This window comes from Cololabis saira, chromosome 23 (assembly GCF_033807715.1).
Source record: "Cololabis saira isolate AMF1-May2022 chromosome 23, fColSai1.1, whole genome shotgun sequence".
NCBI classification, from domain to species: Eukaryota; Metazoa; Chordata; class Actinopteri; order Beloniformes; family Belonidae; genus Cololabis; species Cololabis saira.
The window spans coordinates 29,523,300-29,549,884 of record NC_084609.1 but is presented as its reverse complement, the minus strand read 5'-3'; the positions used below and the strand labels follow the sequence as shown (position 1 = coordinate 29,549,884).

Here is a 26,585-nt window from a genome sequence, read left to right as displayed (position 1 = left end):
AGAAAAAAACATGTTTTTCATAATAGGTCCCCTTTAAAAGGAAGCTCCCACAGAGCTTGTCACACGGATCCTCCAACTGTCTTCTTCTGAAGCAGAGGATTTTGATTATTAGTCCTCCAGAATATGGCCAAATTATAGCACCTGTTTGTTGTGCAAGTCATTTTAATGTCTAAAATATTCAGTATTAAAATCGAGAAAAAACAAATGCAGTTATGGCTCAGAAATCTCTTCATCTTGGATGATACAGACCCATCTGGACTCTGATCGTAAGAGGAGTGCTTTGACCGAAGAAGCTACATATTTCAGTGGAGAAAAGTTGAGAACTGCACTCTAACTGAGAATGAAGAAAAGGAGAGCATCAAGTAGTTGTTTCCTGTTTCACTGATTTGGACGTAGACTGCCATTCAAAATTCATGTTAAGCAACATTCAATATATTGCCTTAATTGATGGCAGGAAGACATTAAAAATAGACCCCCCTCTGTACACAACTTACAGTATTAATGAAGCAATGAGCTTGATGCTGCAACTGAAATGATTTAACCAAGAAGCCAAATGTATGGTTGACCTTTGTAACTGCCACCAAAAACACGTATGGCTGCTGCAGATTGTTGATGTTTCAGTGTTTAGCTATCCTGGCCAGCCATCCCCATCCACTTCAGAACATGGTTCCGGTACCACTCCCCTTCACAGCCGTTACTCATCCTGTGTCCAGGACAGGCTCTATATGATACCTCATACTAAGAGCAGCAGTTCACAACAACCCAGATGGCTGCAGAACTCCTAACGCCACTTTGGATCATACCGGAGTATTAGGGCCAAACTAAAACAAAAAATATTTTGGAAATTACGAGAATAAAGTCATAATATTATGAGAATGAAGTCATAAAATTACGAGAATAAAGTCATAATATTATGAGAATGAAGTCATAAAATTACGAGAATAAAGTTGTAATATTATGAGAATAAAGTTGTAATATTATGAGAATAAAGTTGTAATATTATGAGAATAAAGTTGTAATATTATGAGAATAAAGTCGGAATATTACGAGAATAAAGTTGTAATATTATGAGAACTCTAACAGGAAGAGCTTCTTCTCCCTGTGTTAAAATGAGGAATATTGAACATCTTGTGAAGTTATATTTTGGTATCGGTTTCACAAATAAGGAAATACTTAATCTTTTGGCACATCAGCATCGAATTATTATCAGTGTAAGGACTTTAAAACGATTGTGCAAACAACTGCGTCTATTTCGAAGAAGGAACCACACAGACTTGGAAGAAAATCTTTATGATCATCCTCATTGTTTCCTGAGAAACAACAAAACCTCTTTGAATGATGCAGATGGAACCACCGCTACTATACTATACTATACTATACTATACTATACTATACTATACTATACTATACTATACTATACTATACTATACCAGACAGCTCCTCTTCCACTATGTGCTCTTCCTGTTAAAGTTTTTAAAGTTTTTAAATTACGACTTTATTCTTGTAATATTACAACTTTATTCTCATAATATTACGACTTTATTCTCGTAATATTACAACTTTTCTCGCAACATTATGACTTTATTCTCGTAATTTTACGACTTTATTCTCGTAATTATACGACTTTATTCTCTTAATATTATGACTTTATTCTTATAATATTACGACTTTATTCTCATAATATTATGACTTTATTCTCGTAATTTTACAACTTTATTCTCATAATATTACGACTTTATTCTCGTAATTTCCATTTTTTTTTTGTCTTAGTTTGGCCCTAATACTCCGTCGTAGGATCAACACGTCTTACTTCAGAAACCATTTACTGGTATTCCCACTCCACTGAAAGTCATTCTGGATGTTGTTTTTTTTGTTTCTGATATTAGTGTGGTTGTTGCTCTGCAGTTCTGTTCTGTTCTGCTTTGGATTTCCAGGGGGTGTACCAAAGTCAAATCCAGAGAAACCAGAGGGGAAAAGAATCTAGTTGGCTTGCCAAGCCACATATGGGGGACACCCAGAAAGGATCTGGTAAACCATTTACTGCTGAGTTACTGATCAATAGTGTTAGACAGAAATTGACCAGAAATCCCATTTAAGTGAAAGACCCAATCCCAAAGGATTAACAGCCATGAACACATTCAGAAAGACAAAGAATCTCTATAAAGCCTTAGGTCAGCTGTTTTTCATCACTATGAACTGGGTCAGTATCATTTCTGCAGCTGTTAAGGTGCTTAGGCTGGATTTTATACATGATTAAATTAAAATTGGTCTCATGGTGTTATATTTTTCTCACAAAGAAATCAAAACCAAAGCTCTGGAACAGTGTCATGTGGTTTTGTTCCGAGGTTCAGATTCAAGATAACACCTTCAGAAGTTTATGGTTGCACCAAAATAAGCCCCCTTTTGTTGCCTAACGTCATGTCAGGATTTCCAGGTAGGGACGATGGAAGTGAACGCTTCACCAGCATGAACGTGACACTACAATCATTTTTGGCGGCACTGCTGTCAAACATTTTATAAAACACAAAAACAGGAAAACAACCCATCATGGAACATGTTGAGTGCACTATTTAGGGTATAACACATATTCAGAAAGAACTACAAAACACACCACAGTATGAAGTGCACTACATAGAGGGGGACTTTGGACCCATGCAAAAAGCTAAAACCATCCTAATATTCAATCAAAATATCCCTTTAAGTTTAAAACAAGTCAAAGTGATTAAACACTGAAATGGACATTTCCACACATATGAAATTAAAGATGTAATGGCATGAAATTGAGCCCTATTTTGAATATACAGGACTGTCTCAGAAAATTTGAATATTGTGATAAAGTCCTTTTATTTTCTGTAATGCAAAAATGTCATTGTGGCAGGGTGGAGAGGTGGATTGGACAGGCACCTGTGTCCCATCCACCTGAGTGGGATCTCTCCACCCTGCCTGACTTATAAGGCGGAGCTGGACAGCAGAAAAGAGGTCGGAGGAGCTGTCTGGTGTGATGCTTGTGCACATGTTGGTGATTGAACTTAAAAAAAGAAGGGTCTGCACGAAGCTCCGTGTCTCTCCATCCTTCGGTCGGGCCCCCGTGGCACTCGCCCTGCCACAGTCATATATTCTGGATTCATTACAAATCAACTGAAATATTGCAAGCCTTTTATCATTTTAACATTTTATTATTTTAACATTGCTGACATGGCTTACAGTTTAAGAAAACTGAAATATCCTATCTCAAAAAATTTGAATATTCTGGGAATCTTAATCTTAAACTGTAAACCATAATCAGCAATATTAAAATAATAAAAGGCTTGCAATATTTCAGTTGATTTGTAATGAATCCAGAATGTATGACATTTTTGTTCTTGCATTACTGAAAATAAAGAACTTTATCACAATATTCTAATTTTCTGAGACAGTCCTGTATACTGTGATGGAAATCTGAAAATAAAGACTGACAAAATAACCAAATGGTCTTTATGTCATTGAATGAAAACCTTGCAAGGGATCAGCATACAATCAAGACAAAGTATATCTGCACACTGATGGTTTGCTCCAAGGTGTAGGTGTGTTTTATAGACAAAGATTGTGTAAGTAAATGTATAACAATCTAGAAAGTCAAGAAAGAAATTACAATGGACAGGTGATCAGAAGTTCCTTCCTGGATTCAGATAAAAATTTAAACAACAAACAAAGAGCAGAAGATAAGATGATTGCATTTCCAAGACTCAGACAGTGAGTTCATTCAAATTACAAGTCTGGAATCAAAATGCATCATATAAAGTATTACCATGATGTATCCGAAATGTTGAATACATTGTTATTTTTCCATTACAATACAGTGCAGCATTTTCTTTAGCGAGGTTTTCATTTTGAAACAAATGATCCACATGGTCACAGGGCTGATTCTTTAATCCCTGCAGCCGTGGCCTTGGAGTCCCGCAGGCGCCACACTTTTGTTGTCAAGCTCTCCGCCTCTTACAGAGCAAACCAACAAACCAAAGCCTTTATGAGCTTCGCTTGTTGGAGGGAGAATAAACAAATTCAAATCAAGACAGCCTGATTCATATAGCGCCAAATCATCTCCTCAACACACTTCAACAAAACAGTTTAAGTCATTCCAAAGCAGTCCAATCAATACAAAGCCAATAAGATAAATAAATAAATAAATAAATAAATCATTGCTTCTAAAACAAAGCCAACAGATCAGAATTCAAGAATTTTCTACAATACAATCCCACGTCTTGAGCAAACACCGGGAGGCTGGAAAGGAAAAACTCTCTTTTAAGTTTTTCGCCCCCCGTCCCAAAAAAAACCCAAAAAAAGACACACACAAACTTCAAATTTCTCCTAAGAGAAGAATGGATATTGCTCAACATGCAACGTGTTTTTGATCCACTTCAAATGTTGACCACTGTACTTAGAACCGCCCATAAAATTACACCACTTTCAACCAGTGACCTAAAAAGTAAAGGAAGATCAAAACCAAACCTTACCATTGCGTGAAGATTTTGATGCTCCATTGTGGTTCCCTGTGCAGGCCCGGCTGCCCGTGGGTCTACATCCAACACGACACTGGAGACTCTTATTTTTACAGTTGTTTGAGTGCAAAGATAGTTCAGTTTTACAAAGCAAGCTCCAGGTTCCAAGCAACAATCCATGTCTTTCTTTAGACACGTAGGGATCACATATACTGTATCACCACCACTGATACAAAACACAGAGCAACTGGGTCCAAACAGTGTGGGGTATCATCCCTTTGCACAACCTTTTTAACTTTAGCAATATTCATTGTCTAATTTGATTGGAGGGGAAATGAAAATGAAATAAATTTTTCTTTCCCTCCAAATAAAATATATACAGTGGGGCGAAAAAGTATTTAGTAAGCCACCAGTTGTGCAAGTTCTCCCACTTAAAAAGATAAGAGAGGCCTGTCATTTTCATCACAGGTATATCTCAACTATACGGAACAGTATTAGGACCATGCAAGAGAAAAAATATTTGAGAGGGGAAGATTCTTTTCTATTGTGCACTTCAAGAAAAAAGTCGAAATGTCGAGAAAAAAGTCGAAATGTCGAGATTAATGTTGAAATGCAATTTCGTGAATAAAGTCAAAATTTCACCTTTTTTCTCAACATTTCAACTTTATTCACAAAATGTTTACTTTTTTCTTGAAATTGTATTTCAACATTAATCTCGACATTTCCACTTTTTTCTCAACATTTCGACTTTTTTCTCGAAATCGTACTTCAACATTAATCTCGACATTTTGACTTTTTTCTCGACATTTTGACTTTTTTTCTCGAATTGCATAATGAAAAAAAATCTTCCTCTTCTAAAATATTATTTTTATTTTTCTCCTGCCTGGCCCTAATACTCTTCCGTACAACTATGAGAGACGAAATGAAAAAAAGTGTGATTGTTAAAGAATGTATATGCAAATTATAGTGGAAAATAAGTATTTGGTCAATAACAAAAGTTTATCTCAATACTTTGTTATATACCTTTTGTTGGCAATGACAGAGGTCAAATGTTTTCTGTAAGTCTTCCCAAGGTTTTATACACTGTTGCTGGTATTTTGGCCTATTCCACCATGATCTCCTCTAGAGCAGTGATGTTTTGGGGCTGTCGCTGCAACACGGACTCTCAACTCCCTCTAAAGATTTTCTTTCTCCAGTTGAGATCTGGAGACTGGCTAGGCCACTCCAGGACCTGGAAATGTTTCTTATGAAGCCACTCCTTCGTTGCCCGGGCGATGTGTTTGGATCATTGTCATGCTGAAAGATCCAGCCACGTTTCATCTTCACTGTCCTGCTGATGGAAGGAAGTTTTCACTCAAAATCTCACCATACATGGCCCCATTCATTCTCTCCCCTACACGGATCAGTCGTCCTGGTCCCTTTGCAGAAAAACATCCCCAAAGCATGATGTTTCCACCCCTATGCTTCACAGTAGGTTTGGTGTTCTTTGGATGCAACTCAGCTTTCTTTCTCCTCCAAACACAACAAGTTGTGTTTCTACCAAAAAGAATATTTTGATTTCATCTGACCATATAACATTCTCCCAATCCTCTTGTGCATCATCCAAATACTCTCTAGCAAACTTCAGACCTGGACATGTAGTGGCTTCAGCAGGGGGAAAGTCTGGCCCTGCAGGATCTGAGTCAGAAGTAACAAAGTACAAATACTTTGTTACCTTACTTAAGTAGAAATTTTGGTTATCTATAATTCACTGGAGTAATTATTTTCCAGACGACTTTTTACTTTTACTCCTTACATTTTCACACAATTATCTGTACTTTTTACTCCTTACATTTTAAAAACAGCCTCGTTACTCTATTTCATTTCAGCCTTTAAATAAAAACTATCCAGTTAAATTGCTCCATCCGGATAGAGTGAATTTGGTTGTGGTTGTTTCAGATGTTCTTGTCCAGTTTTGTTCTTACATCCGTTCCCTCAGATTCCTGCAACTAAACTTGGATGTACATTCCAATAAAGGTTAGGATAAATGATAACATGCCTCTGAAGTTTGACTTTTTGCACCATTTTGAACCAAAGGGGGCGCGGTGGCGCAGCTGGTAGTGCAGCCGTCTCACACAGCAAGAAGGTCCTGGGTTCGATTCCCGCCGGGGACGCTGTGAGCGCTGAAGTGCGTGTTAGTTCCCCCATGACTTCAGCACCACACCATGGGTGGGGTTGGGGAAAGGGTCTTTCTGTGTGGAGTTTGCATGTTCTCCCCGTGTTCCCTTGGGTAGCTAATGTGAGCTACTCTCACAAAAACATGCACACAGTCCTGGGCTACACATGCCCCCTCTGGCCAACCGGGGCGCCAGATGGGGTGGGGAGGATCCGGCCGGAATAACGTGATCCTTCCACGCGCTACGTCCGGTCAGAGAATCCTCACCCTGTCTGGTGAAAAGAAGCGGTCCATCACTCCTCAGGATAAGAAGGAGACCTGAGCTCAGTGCAGGGCCCTCCCTGGGATCTCCTGCTCTCTGAAACACATGTTCATGCTCAATAGTACACATATATGGTTCTTTAATATATTTGCATTATACTAAGATACATTCATTTTCAATGGCTTTTGTCCTTAATGGCTTTTTCCCCCCTTACATTACTTTTACTTGTATACTTTAAGTAGTTTTGAAACCAGTACTTTTATACTTTTACTTGAGTAAAAAACTTGAGTTGATACTTCAACTTCTACAGGAGTATTTTTTAACTTTAGTATCTATACTTCTGAGTAATGAATGTGAATACTGAAGACACCTCTGCATAGTGAGTTACTGATGGTTACTTTGTTACTCTGGTCCCAGATCTCTGCAGGTCATTCACTAGGTCCCTGTGTGGTTCTGGGATATTTACTCACCGTTCTTGTGATCATTTTTACCCCCTGGGGTGAGATCTTGGAGCCCCAGATGGAGGGAGATTATCAGTGTCTTGTATGTCTTCCATTTTCTAATAATTGCTCAGACAGTTGATTTCTTCACACCAATCTGCTGACCTATTGCAGATTCAGTCTTCCCAGCCTGGTGCAAGTCTAGAATTTAGTTTCTCACGTCCTTTGACAGCTCTTTGGTCTTGGCCATAGTGGAGTTTGGAGCGTGACTGTTTGAGGTTGTGGACAGGTGTCTTTTATACTGATAACCAGTTAAAACAGGTGCCATTAATACAGGTAATGAGTGGAGGACAGAGGAGCCTCTTAAAGAAGAAGTTACAGGTCTGTGAAAGCCAGAAATCTTGCTTGTTTGTAGGTGACCAAATACTTATTTTACCGTGGAATTTACTAATTAATTCAGAAAAATCCTGGATTCTTTCCCCCCATTCTGTCTCTCATAGTTGAAATTTACCTATGATGAAAATTACAGGCCTCTCATCTTTTTAAGTGGGAGAACTTGCACGATTGGTGGCTTACTAAATACTTTTTTGCCCCACTGTATCTTCTTTCAGCTTGTGTTTTTGCCAACAGATACCTTTCCCTCCACTTGGGTGCAGTGTTGTCCTACTTTACCTCTGCTGTGCATCTGGTGAAGAAAATCCAACGACACGCCGTTTGAGTGACACCAAATACAATTTATTAGGGCTTTACAAAGACTACAAAATCCTCCAGATGAGTTAAATCACTGTCTCTGTATATTTACATGATATGTTACATACAAATGTACAAAATATAAAACATTTAAGGACAAATGTTTCACTCATAAAAGAAAAAAAAACCAAACAAACTTTCTCTCAAACCAGAGTAAATGCAATAGTCTCCAACTGAGATGTAACTGTAAAGTGTGAGGGGAGAACAATGACCAGTTGATCATCAACACCATGGTGCACACTGGTAATGGTGTCAAGGCGCCGCTATCTTGGGAAACAATGGCCTATAACAGGAGTGGAGATAGGGTTTTGGATACACGGGTGTCAGTGTAGGTAAGGAGCAGCCCTGTAACCACGGCAACTACCCCTTAAGTCATGCAACTACACACCCTTGTAGACATAAGGCTGGCCGATTCGACCAGAATCACACCACAACTCTCTGAGGCTTGGCTGCAGAGACACGGGAAGAAGCTGAGCACAGGTAGGATTGTAGAGGAGAGGGTTTGTCCTGAGGTTGTGACTAAAATGACTTCTTGGTCTCTGGTTGGGTTTGACTGACCAGTAGCACCTGTTTAGATGTTTTTTACAGTACGTTGTCAGGTCATCTTCGGTGCCTCAGACAGCTAGCAAGCCTCGTAGGGGAGATTGAGTTTGGGTCACACTGTTCGGAAAGGAAGTGCCTCTAGGGAAATACAGGCATTCCCCAATGACAATGAGGGTCCGACGGATATGACGGCAGGAAAAACAGTATTGAAGAAGTGTCTATTTTTTCAGTATGTGAATTTTAGTGAGTTAAAAACAGTTTCGTTACTGTACACTGTATACCTCCTGCATAGGCAAAACATCCAATCACCACAAGACACATACCTGTTTCTGACCATGTGTGGAGTTTTTGCATTTGTCTTTTTTTTTCTCTCTCCGTTTTCAAAGTACAATAATTTACTCAACGGGTTAAGCGTATTGTAACATCGACAGGGTAGAATGCATCTTTGATTCACTGTGCAAGACTTGGAAGTATTTACAACCCACCCCAAACCTCAAAATGTGCAAAACCAACCCACTTAAGCAAAGAGAGGACAATCAAAATTCTAAATGGCTTCCATCCAATACACGCATACATAAAGGTACAGGTCTCTTCTCAATGCATCCCCTTTAAAAAGCTTCAAAACATGCTTTATCAAGCTAGAAAACCTTAAACAGTTTGGTTGTGCTCCTGTCAGTTCAAGTGAGCCCAGCTCAGCTGGGCACAAGACGACGACTAAAAAATACCACCACCACCTCTCAGGTTTGTTTTGTTTGGGTGTGTGTGTGTGTTTTTCTACAATATTAATCTGTTTTTCATTCAAATGCAATGTCAAATCTTTCATTTTCTGACTGTCAGAGAGAAGAGAGGGTGATTTGGAGGAAGAGGGAGGGGCAGCAAACACAAAGAGACTACAAGCAGCATCTTTGACATTAGCAGGAAGCAGATCATCATTCAACGCTTAAAACATCTCACTCCTCACTATAGCCCGCGGGAACAGGACGCTTCAGGAGACGAAGCAACATCTAAGGCAGTGAGAAAGCACCAATACCGTTGTTCCCTCATTTAGCTTTTGGTTGATCAAGTTAAATTCTATAAAGATGTAATACTTTTGTTTTAATTTGGTACCAGGGGGACGGAGATGTCTGTTTTAACTCCTTTAACAGTCAGTTTGCACTGCCCAGTTTAATATTACTTTATTTCCAACCAGTCTGGTGCTTTTCCTCTGACTGTCTGAGCTTCCCTTTGCGCATCAACCACATGGTTCTTGATGCAGGTTGATGCAGATGCCAAGCCAAGCTGGCGCTTGCAGTGAGAGCAGCCGGAGGGCGACGCCTTTTCAATTCTCACGGCGCAATTCAGCACCAAAGAGCGACACAAGCTGTGTTGTGCAGGAAGGCCAAGAGAGACTTAAAGAAAAATGTACCACCTTTGTGGCTTTCAAAGTCCGTGGGTGCAAACATTTGGCAGTCGAATCAAAGGGGGGAAACATTGGCACTTTTCCATGTTGTCTTCACAGTAGCAGTGTGGCTGGATGACACACAGACAATTCGCTTTCGTTGTGCTTGTCGTTGGCATGAGGGGCCGCGAGGAGCGGCTTGGCAGTGCCTGACACTGAGGAGGTTCAGGCCTAGAGACCAGCCCCCCTGTAGGGGGGGGTTGGGGGGGGGGTTTAACTGACGGCTGAGCTCAGGGCAAACAAGTGCAAGTGGACTACTTTTGCTGTACTTATTGTTGTGATCCTGTTTGGGGCTGTAAAGGCCTCGCACTCGTATTTAAATCAGCCCCGTCTGGTGACATCATAACCTTTGGAACGGTAAAAAGACATTGACATTTTTGCAATAAATATCACGTTTTTGCTTTAGCGTTACTGAGACAACACAAGAAAATCCAATGAGGAATCCAATTTGTGTAAAAGCACCGTGGTTTTGGTCACCAGAGAGCATTGGACCACTTGAAATACTTTCTTTTTTTTGCTTCCCTCTGTTATGTAAGATCAGAGATCAGCGTTTGCCCAGATGTGGCGTGGAGAAGGTGCCTTGCTGAAGGACAATCTGCCACGCCCGGGATCATTCATCAACCAAGAGCTTGAACCGATCAAGTCTCTACGTGGAGGTTTTTCTGCTGCTGCCTTCGTGTGAATGCATTCATCAGAGTGTATGCGTGTCCGCGAGAAGCACCTCTGTAAACAAGGAAAGACTGAACAGAAACGGCCCTCCCAATGTAAACATCTATAAGTATCACTGGGTGAAACGAGAATAATACAAAAATAAAAAAACTCAATCCAGTCGGTCACGTTAAACTCATCGTTTAGTGACACTTTGGACTTTTTGATGTTTTGAAGTTGAGCTAATGGCGTGAAAAGTGGCTGCACACACGGGATTTGTTCGGTGGAAGTAAACATCAAAGGAGCTTCAGCTCCTCATCGGAAACATCACGCATAAACATATATGAAAAGTTGTATTCTTAAAATGTTATACATCCATTAAAATAACTGCTCGATGCGAATTGATGTCTGTAAAATAGACATGATCCAACATGTATCTTTTCTCTTTTTTTTTTTGACCACTGAGGACATGGTTTGCAAAGCTTCTTAAAACATAAAATAATTTGATTTTTATATTGCACCATCACTATGAAAAAATAGGCATTTTTCTTTCAAATGGTGGGTATACCATTTTGGATCATAAAACTTTTCATATATCATACATCTGTGGACTGGAGGGGTCTCTGGTAGTGAGGGTTGGGAGGAGTCCGGGTGTTCCAGGGGGTTCTGGGGGTTCTGGGGGTTCACAGGGTCCGAGGGTTTGCCGGCGCCGCTCTGTCCATCATAGCGCCGACTCCAAGGAGGAGTCCAGCTGGTCGTCATGGTGACTGGTGCTGTCGCTGTCGCAGCTCTGCGTGCTGGAGTAGTTGGCCGCCTCCTGCAGCCGTAGCAGCATGTTCATCTGGGAGGGCAGAGGAAACAGAAGTGAACACAGGAGCACCTTTAACATTCCAGAGGTTGTAGCTACAGTACACATGTTTGTAGAGGGTATAATTATTATATTGATGTCACTTCCCCACTGGACCAGCCCCCTTACTCACACTGAGTGGCAAAACATCAGCAAAAACAGCTGCAACTAGTGGAGAAGACGGGATAACAGACGATTATCGTCTTAAACCAGGGGTCGGGAACCCAAAATATTGAAAGAGCCATATTGGACCAAAAACACAAAAAACAAATACGGTATGTCTGGAGCCGCAAAAAATGAAAAGTCCTGTATAAGCCTTAGAATGAAGGCAACACATGCTGCATGTTTCTATATTAGTTATAACTGGGGGAAGATTTTTTTTTTCATTATGAACTTCGAGAAAAAAGTCGAAATGTCGAGAAAAAAGTCAAAATTTCGGGAAAAAAGTCAAAATGTTGAGAAAAGGAAAATAAGAAAAAAAAGAAAAAAAGAAGACAAAATGGAATAAAAGGAAAAAAGAGGAAAAAAAGAGAAAAAGGAAAAAAAAGAAAAAAAAAAGGAAAAAAAAAGGTCAAACATTTTTGAAAAAGCTCCAGGGAGCCACTAGGGTGGCGCTAAAGAGCCACGGGTTGCCGACCCCTGTCTGGGGTCGGCAACCCCAATTAAAGACAGTTGGACTTGACAGTGACCCGTACAGTTACCCCAAGAACCAGTGGTCCATGGACATTAATATTTGGTACAGTTACCAAGAACCAGTGGTCCATGGACATTAATATTTGGTACAGTTACCAAGAACCAGTGGTTCATGGACATTAATATTTGGTACAGTTACCAAGAACCAGTGGTTCATGGACATTAATATTTGGTACAGTTACCAAGAACCAGTGGTCCATGGACATTAATATTTGGCCACGAATCCAGTTTCCTGATATTTATATGTACTTAATTTCTACGCCGGGGAAATACACGAAGCAAAGCTTGAAGGCTTACAAAAGTCTTGACGCTTGGTCCGACTTCAAGGCAGGATTTGTTGTAGAAATTAAAGTGATGAGGACACCGAACTTTATGATTTAACCGTTTAACGTTAGCTACCCAAAAATCCAACATTACCTGATACAAAATGGGAACCACAAATCCACGTTTCGGTGTCTGGAATCCAGTTGTTTCTGTGAATTGCAGCGATACATTTGTCTCTCTTAAGCTTATTTTTCAGCAGTCTGTAAAACGATAACTCCGATTTCTTGCCAAATCTATGAGTACAGTCGATCGCACAACAGCTCTTTCCCATTTTAGATGTTTTCAGTTGCTCAAACTGAAAGTTTACGCTGACACTCAGTCTTTCTGACACTCAGTCTTTCTGACACTCAGTCTTTCTGACACTCAGTCTTTCTGACACTCAGTGGGCGAAACCCGCTGTGAAGACGCATCTGTGACCTCATGCGCATTCCCTCTATTAAGAGCATAAAACTCCCAGCTTGTCGATGGATGAGGGCCTACAGCAGGGGTATTCAATTAAAATTCAATGAGGTCCAGTTAGTAAAATTTCCTTCCAGCAAAGGTCCGAACCTCATAATGTCTAAATTGTGCCCTATAGCCTACCCCTATGTCCATCAAATAAAATCAACAACGTACATTTTCATATTGTTTCAACAATATTTATTCTCAATTTTCAAAGTGGGACTTTAACATACACATGGAACTTGTATGGCACTTGAATAGTAAACAAACAGCTGCCTTTACCATAAATAAAAGTATTCCCAGCTTAATGAACTTAAGGCCAACATTTCAAGTAAAAGAAAACACAGACTATTCAAAATAAAATAAATAAAAAAGTGCCTCTTTAGGAAAAAGTGCCAACAGAGCCCCTCTTTATTTTTTTTCTTTTACATTTTTTCTACTTCCTTCCTGAATGAGAGAAATGAGCATGTGACTGCCCTGCCAGTATTTTGAATCTTGGCTTGAATGGAGTTAGTGCCATTCTCATGCACATGTGTATTTGACTGATTTTTTCACACAACTCGTCTTTTTGTTTTCCTTCAAGTAACGTCTCAGCAACGGCGTTTAAGCACTCCTTCACAACTGTCCCATCACTAAATGTTTTCTTATGTTGCCTCAAAATCCATGCTACCTTAGTGCGCATTAATTTGCCCGTTGCTGGGCTGTAAATGAGTGCGTGATGAGTCGGGTAGATCTGTCATACTGTGCTCTCAGTTCGGTTATTTTGCGTGCCCTCAGCTTGGACTTCAGTGGATAAGTTTGCTCAAAATATTTGTGTTTTGTCTCGTAGTGGCGCTTCACATTACCACTTTTGATTAATGCCACGTTTTCGGAATATATGAGGCACACTGGTTTAGAACAGGCTGCCGGAAGAATGAACATAAATTGGTCTGTCCATTCATCTTTAAAAGTTCGGTTTTCCGCATCAACTTTCCTTATTTTGGAGCAAGTCATGCTGCGCTGTCTCTCTCACGTCTCTTTTCCTCTCTCCACAGTCCACAGCGTGCAGGCCACGCAGGGTAAACAAACGATTTGATTGGCTCAATTGAGTGACACTATTGCCGTGTTAACTGGATTAGCTCCGCCCCCTGTCTAAAACCGACCCGTGACCGTCAGAAAAAAAATATTTTTTTTTTGTGATCAACTTTTTATTTCTTTTTCATTTATACAGGAGAAGCATCCCCATAGTCCAAGAGAAAAAGTGTACAGTAAAATTTATTCTCATTAATTTATTAGAAATTGGTCACGGGTCCGGATAGAACCATCACTCGGTCCGGACCCGGACCGGGGTCCGCCATTTGGTGATGGCAGGCCTACAGATTAGCATTAGCCAATCCAAATGGTCGTAAAAAGATTCCACTGAAATGTCTTCTTTTTGATGACCTTGAGGTGACTGCCTGGAAACGAATCCCGACTTTAAGAAGTCACTCTTCCCAGAGAAGACCTGGACATAAGTCCCTGTGAAATGCTAAACTTTAGCGGTATTAGACGGTCCGATACAGGTTGGAGGCTTTAACTCGGTGACCCGTTTACTGCTGAGTCACCAGTTTCCAGGATGAAGGTTGGCAGTGCAAGTTTGGTATTTACAGCAGAGTCATATTTCACCAGCCTGTTATGGTTTGCCGGTGAACCTGATCAAACGGCCGGACGCTGGACAAACACACCGCCGAGTCCGAGTGACATGCTTGTGCTCGTTCCTGTTTTTGACCTTTCCAAATGAACATACGCACACTTACATTTCTATTAGTTCTTATATGGCGCTTTTCCCCTAGTTCCTACTCAGCCCGACTCAACTCGCCTCGGTTTGGCACTTTTCCACCAGGGGTCTAATGTGCAGAATAGATACTTTTCTGTATCTATTCTGCCGAGGTTCTAAGCTGCTGAGTCGGCTGTATCTGACATCATCACACTACAGGCCACCGATTGGTCGGGGGGTTGGAGTCAGACGTCTGAGTCAGGATGTGACATCAGAGAAAGAGCGACTAACGGCTTCTTGTTCATTTTATTCAACAGGCAATGGCAGCACAAAAGTCTGTTTGGTGATCCAAGTCGAAATATCGAGATTAATGTTGAAATACAATTTCGAGAAAAAAGTCTAAATGTTGAGGAAATAGTAAAAATTTCGTGAAAAAAGTCGAAATGTCGAGAAAAAAGTCGAAATGTCAAGATTAAAAAGGAAAGGAAAAAGTAAGAATAAAAGAGAAAAAAGAAGAAAAAAGGAAAAAAAGAAAAAAAAAGAAGAAAAAAAGAGAAAAAAAGGAAAAAAAATGAAAAAAAAGAAAAAAAGAAGAAAAAAAGGAAAAAAAAAAACATTTCAAAAACATTTTTGAAAAAGCTCCAGGAGCCACTAGGGCGGCGCTAAAGAGCCACGGGTTGCTGACTCCTGGTTTAGATCAACAATCAAATACGTCACAGCAGTTTCGCTCCATCCTCCTACTTCTGCTCCAGGTGCTGAATTGTTATTGAAAAGAAACTTGGCCGAGCTGAGTTGAGTAGAGTTGAGCCGAGTAGGTTCCAGTGTACAAGCGCCAATAGACACCTCTGGGCCTCACACCTTTTAGCACTTATATTTTAAACAGGCTCTCCCTGGACCCTGTGGTCCAGCGGCGCCATAAACCAGCAGAACCTCTCATCCCTGCCACGGAACTAATGGTCTAAATAATGCACAAGTGCTGCTGCAGCTGGTGAACTGCTTCCAGTCCTCTTAAGATGAGTTCAGGCACACCTGCGCTCAGACTGGGCCTCCACACACACATATCTGTGCACGCACACGCACTAATACACACACACGTGCTTTCTTCCCAAGTCATGCCAGTCGTTTTTCGGATGACTACTCCTTAATTCCTCTTGGGCTGCAATAACCCGCCAAATGGAAATTAAGTGTCTCTACACCCATTTAAGAGTTCATCCTCTAATGTGTATGTGTGTATGTGTGTGTATGAGAATACTTTATAAGCTTTGTGAGGTACAAAATTCTAGTCTGCACAAGAACAAAAAGCCTTTTATGGTCAGAACCTTTCAAAATGTCTTATTTTAGAGATGAGTTTAAAATCAGGTTACAGGGATTATGTACGGAAGAGTATTAGGGCCAGACAGGAGAAAATAAAAGTAATATTTTAGAAGAGGAAGATTTTTTTTTCATTATGCACTTCGAGAAAAAAGTCTAAATGTCGAGAAAAAAGTCAAAATTTGATGACGATATTGATTTGAAACACATATCACACATATGCAGTTGCATAACTTCAGAAACTTAACGTTCCACTCCAAGAATGTAAGTTAGTTAGTTAGTTAGTTACGGCTGCTGCTGCAGAGCTGTCAGTCGCTCTAACTGGATTTGATGGACCAGAGGAGACATTTACACTTTATTCACAAAACTGTATTTCAACTTTGTTCTCGAAATTTCAACTTTGTTCTCGAAATTTCAACTTTATTCACGAAATTTCGACTTTATTCATGAAATTTTGACTTTACTCTTGAAATTGTATTTCAACATTAATCTCGACATTTCGACTTTTTTTCAAAATTGTATTTCAACACTCGACATTTCGGCTTTTTTCTTGACATTTCGACTTTTTTCTCAAAGTGCACAATAAAAAAAAATCTTCAAATATTTTTTCTCCTGCATGGCCCTAAGATTTTTTTTTTCATCATGCACTTCGAGAAAAAAGTTGAAATGTTGAGAATAAAGTACAATTTCAAGAAAAAAGCCGAAATGTATTTCAACTTTATTCTCGAAATTTCGACTTTATTCACGAAATTTCAACGTTTTTCTCCACATTTCGACATTTTTCTCAAAGTGCACAATAAAAAAAAATCTTCACCTCTCAAATATTTTTTCTCCTGCATGTTCCTAATACTCTTCCGTAGATTATGAGCTGGGGGTTATAAAGGGAAATAATGAGTTTTCCTGTGCTGGCACTGATTTCTAAACTGGAAAGACAAAACAAATGGTGTTTGCTGGCACAGACGCGTGTCCTCACCAGTGGGTCTCCCTCCGTGTCGCTCTGGGACACCTGCTTGGCCGACGCCCCCTCCTTGGACGAGGTGTAGCCGTCGTACCCCACGTCCTCCGGCCGGAGCTGGAGCAGCGCCTGGCCGTCCTGCTGCAGGCACGCCGCGTTCCACGGATACGTGTCGTTCACCCACTTGGATGGATCCTCCCACACGGCTCTCTTACCGTACAGCTGCAGGGGAGACCAGACAACCTGAATATTACAGTCTGACATGGATTCACTTATAGATCAGAGATGATTCAAATAGAACAAGATATAGACATGTAGAAAGGTCGATGGCAGTTAAAAGTGACGCGCAGCATTTATCTCAAAAGACAATGATGAACATTACTGCTGACAGAAAAGCAGTAATGTGTAGAAAGGCAGTGATTAAAGTTCTGTTTAATTAAAAATAAATACAAGCACTGCAAAAACTTAAAAATCTTAACAAGAATATTTGTCTTATTAGGGCCCGAGCACCTTCAGTGCGAAGGCCCTATTGTATCTGTAGGAATTTTTTTTCTTTCTTTCTTTCTTTCTTTCTTTCTTTCTTTCTTTCTTTTTTCTTCTGACGAAAGGAGGGCCTTTTTGCCCCCCTAAACGTGCCCAAAAAGTCACCAAATTTTGCATGCAAGTCAGGCCTGGCGAAAAATTTGATATTTAATGGTTTGCATTAATGGGCGTGGCAAAATGGCTCAACAGCGCCCCCCCGGAAAACTTTGTGCCTCAAGCCCCACAATACGGTTTGACGTACATGCACGAAAATCGCTACACACCTGTATCATGGCACAACTTAAAGAAAAGTCTCTTGGAGCCATGGCCAAAACCGAACAGGATGTCGGCCATTTTGAATAAATTGTGTCATTTTGGCGAAATTTATGCCATTCCTTCGGCAGTTAATTCAGCCCGAACCGTAACGTGCCCCCAAGTGTGTTATACATCAAAATGTGCATCTACATCCTGCGACACCACGCATTACTTTTCTCTTTCAAAAGTGTTACCGTGGCGACGCTAGATGCCAAAAGGCGCGCCCCCCCTTCATGTGATTGGTCCATATTTGATAGTTCTCCAAAAGTCACCAAATTTTGCATGCAAGCCAGGCCTGGCGATAAATTTGATATTTCATGGTTTGCATTAATGGGCGTGGCCTAACGGCTCAACAGCGCCCCCTAGAATACTTTTATCTGCCATAACTTTTGAATGGTTTGACATAGGAAGTCGTGGGTGGTGTCATGGGACTCTGTAATGAGTCCTTAAGCTTTGTTGGCCTTAATTAGCCCCGCCCCTTCTTCTGATTGGTTGTCCTGATTTTCTGCTATAACATTGGAATGGTTTGACATAGAGAGTCGTGGGTGGTGTCATCAGATTCTTTATGGAGTCCTTGACCTTCATTGGCCTGAATTAGCCCCGCCCCTTCTTCTGATTGGTTGTCCCTTTTTTCTGCTATAACTTTTGAATGGTTTGACATAGGAAGTCGTGGGTGGTGTCATGGGACTCTGTAATGAGTTCTTAAGCTTCGTTGGCCTTAATTAGCCCCGCCCCTTCTTCTGATTGGTTGTCCCGATTTTCTGCTATAACTTTGGAATGGTGGGTGGGGTCATCAGATTCTGTATGGAGTCCTTGACCTTCATTGGCCTGAATTAGCCCCGCACCTTCTTCTGATTGGTTGTCCCTTTTTTCTGCTATAACTTTTGAATGGTTTGACATAGGAAGTCGTGGGTGGTGTCATTTCTGATATGCTTATGGGGGCGGTGGCCGTGAGTGCGAGGGCCCGTTCATTGCTGCTTGCAGCTTTAATTTCTAGTTAAAATGTCTCATTTTTAGTCGAAAAAAATCTCATTACACTTAAAACAAGACTCATCACTCTAAAAAACAACAATTTTCACCTGTTTCAAGTAGATTTTCACTTAAAATAAGTAGAAAAATCTGCCAGTGGAACAAGATTTTTTTGCTTGTAATGAGAAGATAAATCTTGTTCCACTGGCAAATTTTTCTACTTATTTCAAGTGAAAATTTACTTGAAACAGGTGAAAATTGAAAGTTATTTATCTGGTAATGACTCTTGTTTTAAGTGTAATGAGATCTTTTGACTAAAAATGAGACATTTTAACTAGAAATAAGACAAATATTCCTGGTAAGATTTTGAGTTTTTGCAGTGAGCTGATTGATACATCAGACCCACGTGTATCAGTTGGTCAATTTCTCTGCTACTTTATTGCATTTGTTGATATACGTCCAGTTTTACACGGGTATAGAATTACTCTGAGAACTACAGAACAGAATCTCTCTAAAAGTTTACTGTGCAGTAAAGAAGCCCTTTCTTAACCCGGTCTAGTGTCAGTGTTTGTGGGCTCAGAGGCATCATGGGATGAGCCATCAGTCCAAGCATTGGTTGTGGTCAGAAACATCAGTGATCTAGTTGTTTTTTTGGTTGCGGTAATGAAAAGCACATGCTTCAAACCAAAGACAAACAGGACATTTTTCAGCAACCAGCTCTGTGATGAGGTTGCTCTTTTCAGGGGCCGTTAGTGGCTCTGTGAGGGCAGCATTGATGCAGAAAAGGTTTCAGAGCAACACATGGTGGCGTCAGGAGGGCTGGGCTTCATGGGGAGGACCAGAGGTTATTTTCAACAAAACCAACTGGGGAGCAAACCAAACAAACAACACAGCCACGTTCTGCATACGTCCTGAAGCAAAGAAGTTATGATGAGAGAAGATGAGATATCTTAAGTTCCTACGGTCAGCAAAAGAATAAGAGTCAAAGCTTCTTTTTCATGGTCTTTAGTCTGATTATTCAGTCTGTCTGTGCAGTTACATGCACATCTAAATCAAGCTATTGGCAACAATCTAGCTGAGGATTAAACTGGAGTTTCCCAGAAAGTACACATGCGTGAGAAGACTATCGAATTATTATTGAGTGAGGTGTGTTGAACTCCGTGATACTAGGTGGCGTGGCGGTGCCACACGCACTTTTGCGTTTTGCGTTCTTCCGGTTAAGCTGGGCATACACTGTGCGATATTTTAAATCGTTTGATTCAGCTCCATCTCACACTGCACGACTAGATCCCCGAGTTCAAAACTTCACAGCCCACGATTTATGGTCTCACACTGTACGACCCGATGCTCTGATGCTCCGTCTGCTGACACTATACGATCATGATCCTCACGTCAGACTTTTGTTACTGGAACTGCAACGTCGAAAAGAAGTGGAAGAGGAGGAACCTCGAAGTGGGAGACACGGAAGATGCTCAGGAAAAACAAACACGCTGCCTGCAATTTGTGCCATTCTGTGTGGCGATAAATAGGATAATAAATAGATAAAAAAGATTAGACAACGTCGTGATTGGACAAGGAATTGGCTGGGCAGACGTGGGAAATGTGGTCTTTTTTTCTGCTATTAAAACATGATTTGTAATGTGAATTTGCAACACTTTAAACTACAAATAATAGTTTTTGACGTGACATCAGAGATTGCGCATGCTCTCTGTGAAAGGATGATCCAATCGGGTTGTAGCTGCTTCAACTGTGCGATTCCTTCACGAGGAGCGACCAGGATTTCAACACGTTTGATCACGATTTGTGATCGGGAGCTCGTCGTGAGGTGTTACTCTCTCGTTGTGAGGTGTTACTCTCTCGTTGTGAGGTGTTACTCTCTCGTTGTGAGGTGTTAATCTCTCGTCGTTACCCACGTTTACTGCACGAGGCACGAGCAACGATTGGGTCGAAATCCGGCCGGATCCAAAAAAATAGTCGCACGACTGGAAAATCGGTTCAAAACGAGCCGACAATCGCACAGTGTCTGCCCGGCTTTAGTTCTTTGTTGTTCGTCTTCTTCTTCTCCTACTGTGTTGATATTCTGGCTTTCGGGGTGTCATCCCTTCCAGAAGGGGGAGTCCCGGGGCGGTTAGTAGCTCGGCTAAGTGTGGGTTGGTATACATGCTGGAATAACTCGAATTAAGACGTATTATCTGGCACTTAAAGCTCGATCTCAAGAGCTTCAGTTCGGTTCCACTACAGTCCGGCTTAGGTTTATACATGGCTTTTAAAAATTCAATCACGGTTGGATTAAGGCAACAATTCAAAGTGCATGTAAACATACTGTGTGTGGCGAAGCAGAGCTGTTTCAAAGAACTGTTACTTCTGTTACTTCTAGTGGTGGATGCATTCAGAATGTAGGAGTGCGTTTGTCTGGTGGTGCATCAGTGGACGTACCTGCAGTCCCTCTCTGACGGCCTCCAGCAGGTAGGGAACCAGGGAGTAGTTCCACAGGTCAGTGAACCAAACCCGAGAGCCTTCTACATCCAGGGGACAGGACAGGAACAGACGAGGACCTGTGGGGACAAAGCAGCGCAGACACACGACACACAGGTGAACCAAGAGTGAAGATAGAAGAAAATGCAGCTTCAGCTTCTTACTCAGTGACTGTAAAATGTGCGATTCTTCATATTTATATGAATCAGATTGTAGGTTATTGGTGGCAGCATCTTAGTTAAGACTAGGGTTAACAACCGTCCCTTGAAAAACAGAATCGTCCCGTATTTATAAACTAAAGTACATGTCCCGTATGGAGCTGAAAAGGGACGCACTTTGTCCCGTATTACTGTGAGAGTCAAAAAATAGTCATAAAATGCCAATGGAAAATGGCATTGAGCTGTTGAATTCATATGTTATTTTTTTCTGTTTTACTACAACTGTAGTTACAGTCATGGCCTTTGAGGCACAAATATGTTTACAAGTTTTCTACAGACTTTCTGTTTGCACTTTTGTTATTGCACTAAAAATGTGCACTATTACAGAATGGATGTTCTGCTTTCTTTCTATTGTTTTATATACATTTATACAATTTTAAGTTAAGCAGGACAGGTTTCCGTTTAAGAAAGATACTTATTTTATTCAGTTCATTTTGTTATTTTGCATTAAAGTGAATTGCTGGATAATAATTAGTTTTCCATGTGTTCATGGCATTAGAAAATATGCATCTAATTCAATTCAGGTTCGTACGGAAGAGTATTAGAGCCACGCAGGAGAAAAATAAAAATAATATTTTAGAGGAGGACGATTTTTTTTTCATTATGCTCTTTGAGAAAAGAGTCGAAATGTCGAGAAAAAAGTTGAAATGTTGAGATTAATGTCCAAGTACAATTTCGAGAAAAAAGTTGAAATGTATTTCAACTTTATTCTCGAAATTCCGACTTCATTCACGAAATTTTGACTTTATTCTTGAAATTGTCTTGAAGCATTATTCTCGACATTTCAACTTTTTTCTCGACATTTTGACTACATAATGAAAAAAAAATCTTCCCCTCTCAAATATTTTTTCTCCTGCATGGTACTAATACTCTTCTGTAGGTTCGAGTCAAATAGTTAAAAAACAATTTCACTCACAAAAAAAGGGGCTAAAAAAGATTCACCACGCCAGGAAAGGTGAAGGCAATCGGGTTGGCCGGCCCTGCAGATGAGGAGTCTCTTATTTATTTTCCAGGGAGTTGGCAACCCCTAGTTAAGCCCCCAGAGCCTTGGAGTGTTGGTGCAACAGTAAAAACACCAGGGCGTGTGGAACTGACCTATGGTGACATCGGAGGAGCTGTGCGCCTCCAGGAAGCCGTTGAGATGCTGCCAGGTCTTGGGGATCCAGTCGATGATCTTAATCAGGTCGTTGCTGCGCATGTTCCTATCGATCTCGGTTTCTATCAGCTTGCGTCGCAGGAAGCGACCCAGGAAACCTTTGACCGGCTCCGTGTGGTTGGTGCACAGCACCCACCTGCAAACCGGACAGTTGATCAATGATGGGAATGCAGAAAAGAGGCCGACGTGTCAGCTCCACTTCTAACAAGATTCTCACCAGAGCAAATCCATCACACCAGGACACGCCAGGATGGCTTTTATTCCGTCAGTGGGAAAGAACGGCGTCCCATTTTACTCACATTTCAGTTTAATGCTAAAGTCCCTAATCACAATGCGTTTGTTAAGCATGCCGAGCGACAACATTCATCACAACTTGTTCATTTTCATTTACCAAGCAGAATAGACATAATTACACTTCCTTTTGTGGAAGGGAGCTTTATTTACAATCTGAGACAGTGTGCACGCCAACGGATGAGACAACATGTGTCATGAGGACGGATTTTACTGGTGCGTCATCTTTTTAAAGCATATTATGACTAATAATGCATGAAAATGATCACACATTATGTTTAGGATTTACATAAATCCTGGAAAATGGATTGAAACTGTCACAAAGTCAATTTAGAGGAGATTATCAGTTATTTTCAATTTCCACACTAATGATGGCTGCTTATGAATAATAGAGTGAACACGTGAAACTGGTTCTGACTTTGTCAGAAGCTCAAATCTTTTATGATCCTCACTTTTCTTGCGGTGCTTTTTTAAAACGAACAACCAAACTTTTGCGTGTCGCTGCAAGGTGTCTGACCTGAAGTTGTGGTGCAGCTCAAGGTTAGGAGAGGAGGAGACTCCCTGGCTCATGGTCCCAATAACATACGGGCTGCAAGGAGACAATTACAACAACACACAGCGTCACTCACAATCACAATCAACATATTATTGACTGGCTTTATCAATGTTTTACTGCGCATGTTATGAGCTTTAACACAAATGGAAGTAGGGCTGCACAATACATAGAAAACATGATATGCAATATGTGTATAGTTTTTGTGATCATTTATATCGTACATGTTGATAATGGAAAATCGTATTTGATTTATTGTGTGGTACTAAATAAAAGAGACTTGGTGCTCCACAGGGTTCTGTGCTTGGAACATTTTTGAGAGTCAGGTGAGTAAAGGGTTAAATTAGCTGGGAACATGTCTTATTGATATAAAGACATAAATGAACGAAACTCAGTTAAGACTGAGGCTGTTGTCGCTGGACCTGAGTGCTTTAGACCATCTAGTTCTGTTAGTCTCTAACCTGGAAACCTGTATCACTGGGGTTTCTAGTAGTTGTACCACTATTTAGTAATACTTTCAATGGCTTTCTACGACGGAGTATTGGGGCCAAACTAAGACAAAAAAAAAATTGAAATTACGAGGATAAAGTTATAATATAATGAGAATAAAGTCGTAAAATTACGTGAATAAAGTCATAATGTTGCGAGAATAAAGTCGTAATATTACAAGAATAAAGTGGTAATTTATGAGAATAAAGTCGTAATATTACGAGAATAAAATCGTAACATTACGAGAATAAAGTCGTAATATTACAAGAATAAAGTGGTAATTTATGAGAATAAAGTTGTAATATTACGAGAATAAAGTCGTAACATTACGAGAATAAAGTGGTAATTTATGAGAACTCTTAACAGGAAGAGCATCTTCTCCCTGTGTTAAAATGAGGAACATTGAGCATCTTGTGAAGTTATATTTATATAATATATTATATATTACGACTTTATTTTCGTAATATTACAACTTTATTATCACAACATTATGACTTTATTCTGGTAATTCTACGACTTTATTTTCGTAATTTCCATTTTTTTTGTCTTAGTTTGGCCCTAATACTCCGTCGTATCTTTCTACCTATTTGACCAGCATTTTTCTGTTAACTCGCCCTTTTTTCATCCATGTCCCATCACAATTCTTTACATCTATGTACAGTATATGCCATTATTGCTGAAATTAATGTTTATTTTCCTTTTGTCTTAACTTTTCTTTCATCTTGACTCTGACCCGGCCTTGTAGGCCTCGCTCTCCTGGATGTTTCTTCACGTTGACAGATTTTATTTTTGTCTCTTTGCACATGTACACATTATTCATTTTTCGTTTAAAAAAAAAAAATGTATATTGCTCTTTTTTAATCACTTGCTATTTATTATTTTTTTTTATACCTTTTCATACTTTGGTGTATATTTGGTAAAAATCGAGCGTGTGTATGTTTGCTGCTGCACAAGTGAATTTCTCCTCTGGGGGATCAATAAAGTTTTATTCTATTCTATTCTTTTCTACTTCTTCCTTTCCACTACATGCATGTTCAGGAGGGAGGATTGCATCTAAGTGAATACTCTCTTGGGTTCTTTTACTTAAGCTGCTTTTATAATTAATGGGCCTTATTTGAATTTAAATTGGTTTTAGCCAAAATGAACATGGATTATAACACATTGGATTATAATGGAACTGAATGGAATTTAGTTAAATGGCCTGTACTTCTTGTGTAAAAGAGCAGCGTGTGATAAAAGTAAACATTCAGCTATAAAGTTCAGCTATAATGTTCTTCCTCCACTGCTGCTTCTCCTCCCTCAGCTGAAGGGGGAAAACTACGCTCCAAGGATTTGTGCAGTGCTACTCCCCTCTGACTTCAGGCTGTGTAAATAAATGTGAACCCACTTGACTCTTGCTGCGACCTTCGGTGCGTCGTGTCCCTGCGAGCCTCCCAGCTCCCGGGGGAGGAAGAGCTGACTCACCATTTGTAGTACTTGCAGTTGAGGAAGCCGTTGAATATGTCGCTCAGCGAGCCGATGTGGTGCAGGTTGTCCAGGATGACCACGGTGGGGAGATCTACCTCCGTCTCATCGGAGTTGCACTGCTCGGCCAGGGTGGACAGGTACTGACGCAGGTCCTGGGGACAAACAGAGACAGCAGGCTCGGATCAGCATGTGGAAACGCAAGGCAAGTTTATTTGTACAGCACAGTTCAACACAAGGTCATTCAAAGGGCTTTACATCAACATTAAAAGAGGCAATTAACACACAATTAGACTACGGAAGAGCATTAGGGCCAGGAAGGAGAAAAATAAAAATTATATTTTAGAGGAGGAAGATTTTTTTTTTCATTATGCATTTCGAGAAAAAAGTCGAAATGTGGAGAAAAAAGTTGAAATGTGGAGATTAATGTTGAAGTACAATTTAGAGAAAAAAGTCGAAATGTCGAGAAAAAAGTCAAAATGTCGAGAAAAAAGTCAAAATGTCAAGAAAAAAGTCGAAATGTCGAGATTAATGTTGAAGTACAATTTCGAGAAAAAAGTTGAAATGTATTTCAACTTTATTCTCAAAATTTTAATGTTATTCACGAAATTTCGAATTTATTCTATACAAGTTTTCTACAGACTTTCTGTTTGCTATTGCAATAAAAATGTGCACTATTACAGAATGGATGTTCTGCTTTCTTTCTATTGTTTTATATTAATTTATACAATTTTAAGTTAAGCAGGACAGGTTTCTGTTTAAGAAAGATACTTTATTTTATTCAGTTCATTTTGTTATTTTGTATTAAAGTGAATTACTGAATAATAATTTGTTTTCCATGTGTTCATGGCATTCAAAATTATGCATCTAATTCAATTCAGGTTCGTACGGAAGAGTGTTAGGGCCACGCTGGAGAAAAATAAAAATAATATTTTAGAGGAGGACGATTTTTTTTTCATTATGCACTTCGAGAAAGAAGTCGAAATGTCGAGAAAAAAGTCGAGATTAATGTCGAAGTACAATTTCGAGAAAAAAGTTGAAATGTATTTCAACTTTATTCTCGAAATTTCGACTGTATTCATGGAAATTCGACTTTATTATTGAAATTGTATT

General features: G+C 40.1%; 1 protein-coding gene across 1 annotated transcript in view; it reads right to left on the bottom strand.

Annotated features, from left to right (window-relative positions):
• Window positions 1–8,060: 8,060 nt before the first annotated feature.
• The window catches only part of nav3 (neuron navigator 3), a 321,553-nt gene continuing 303,028 nt past the window's right edge, over window positions 8,061–26,585 (bottom strand). The window contains 6 exon segments of the mRNA XM_061714666.1: window positions 8,061–11,555; window positions 17,039–17,242; window positions 21,263–21,381; window positions 22,615–22,811; window positions 23,484–23,555; window positions 25,473–25,627. Of these exon segments, the coding sequence (XP_061570650.1) occupies window positions 11,436–11,555; window positions 17,039–17,242; window positions 21,263–21,381; window positions 22,615–22,811; window positions 23,484–23,555; window positions 25,473–25,627 (867 nt within the window). The 3' untranslated portion in view covers window positions 8,061–11,435.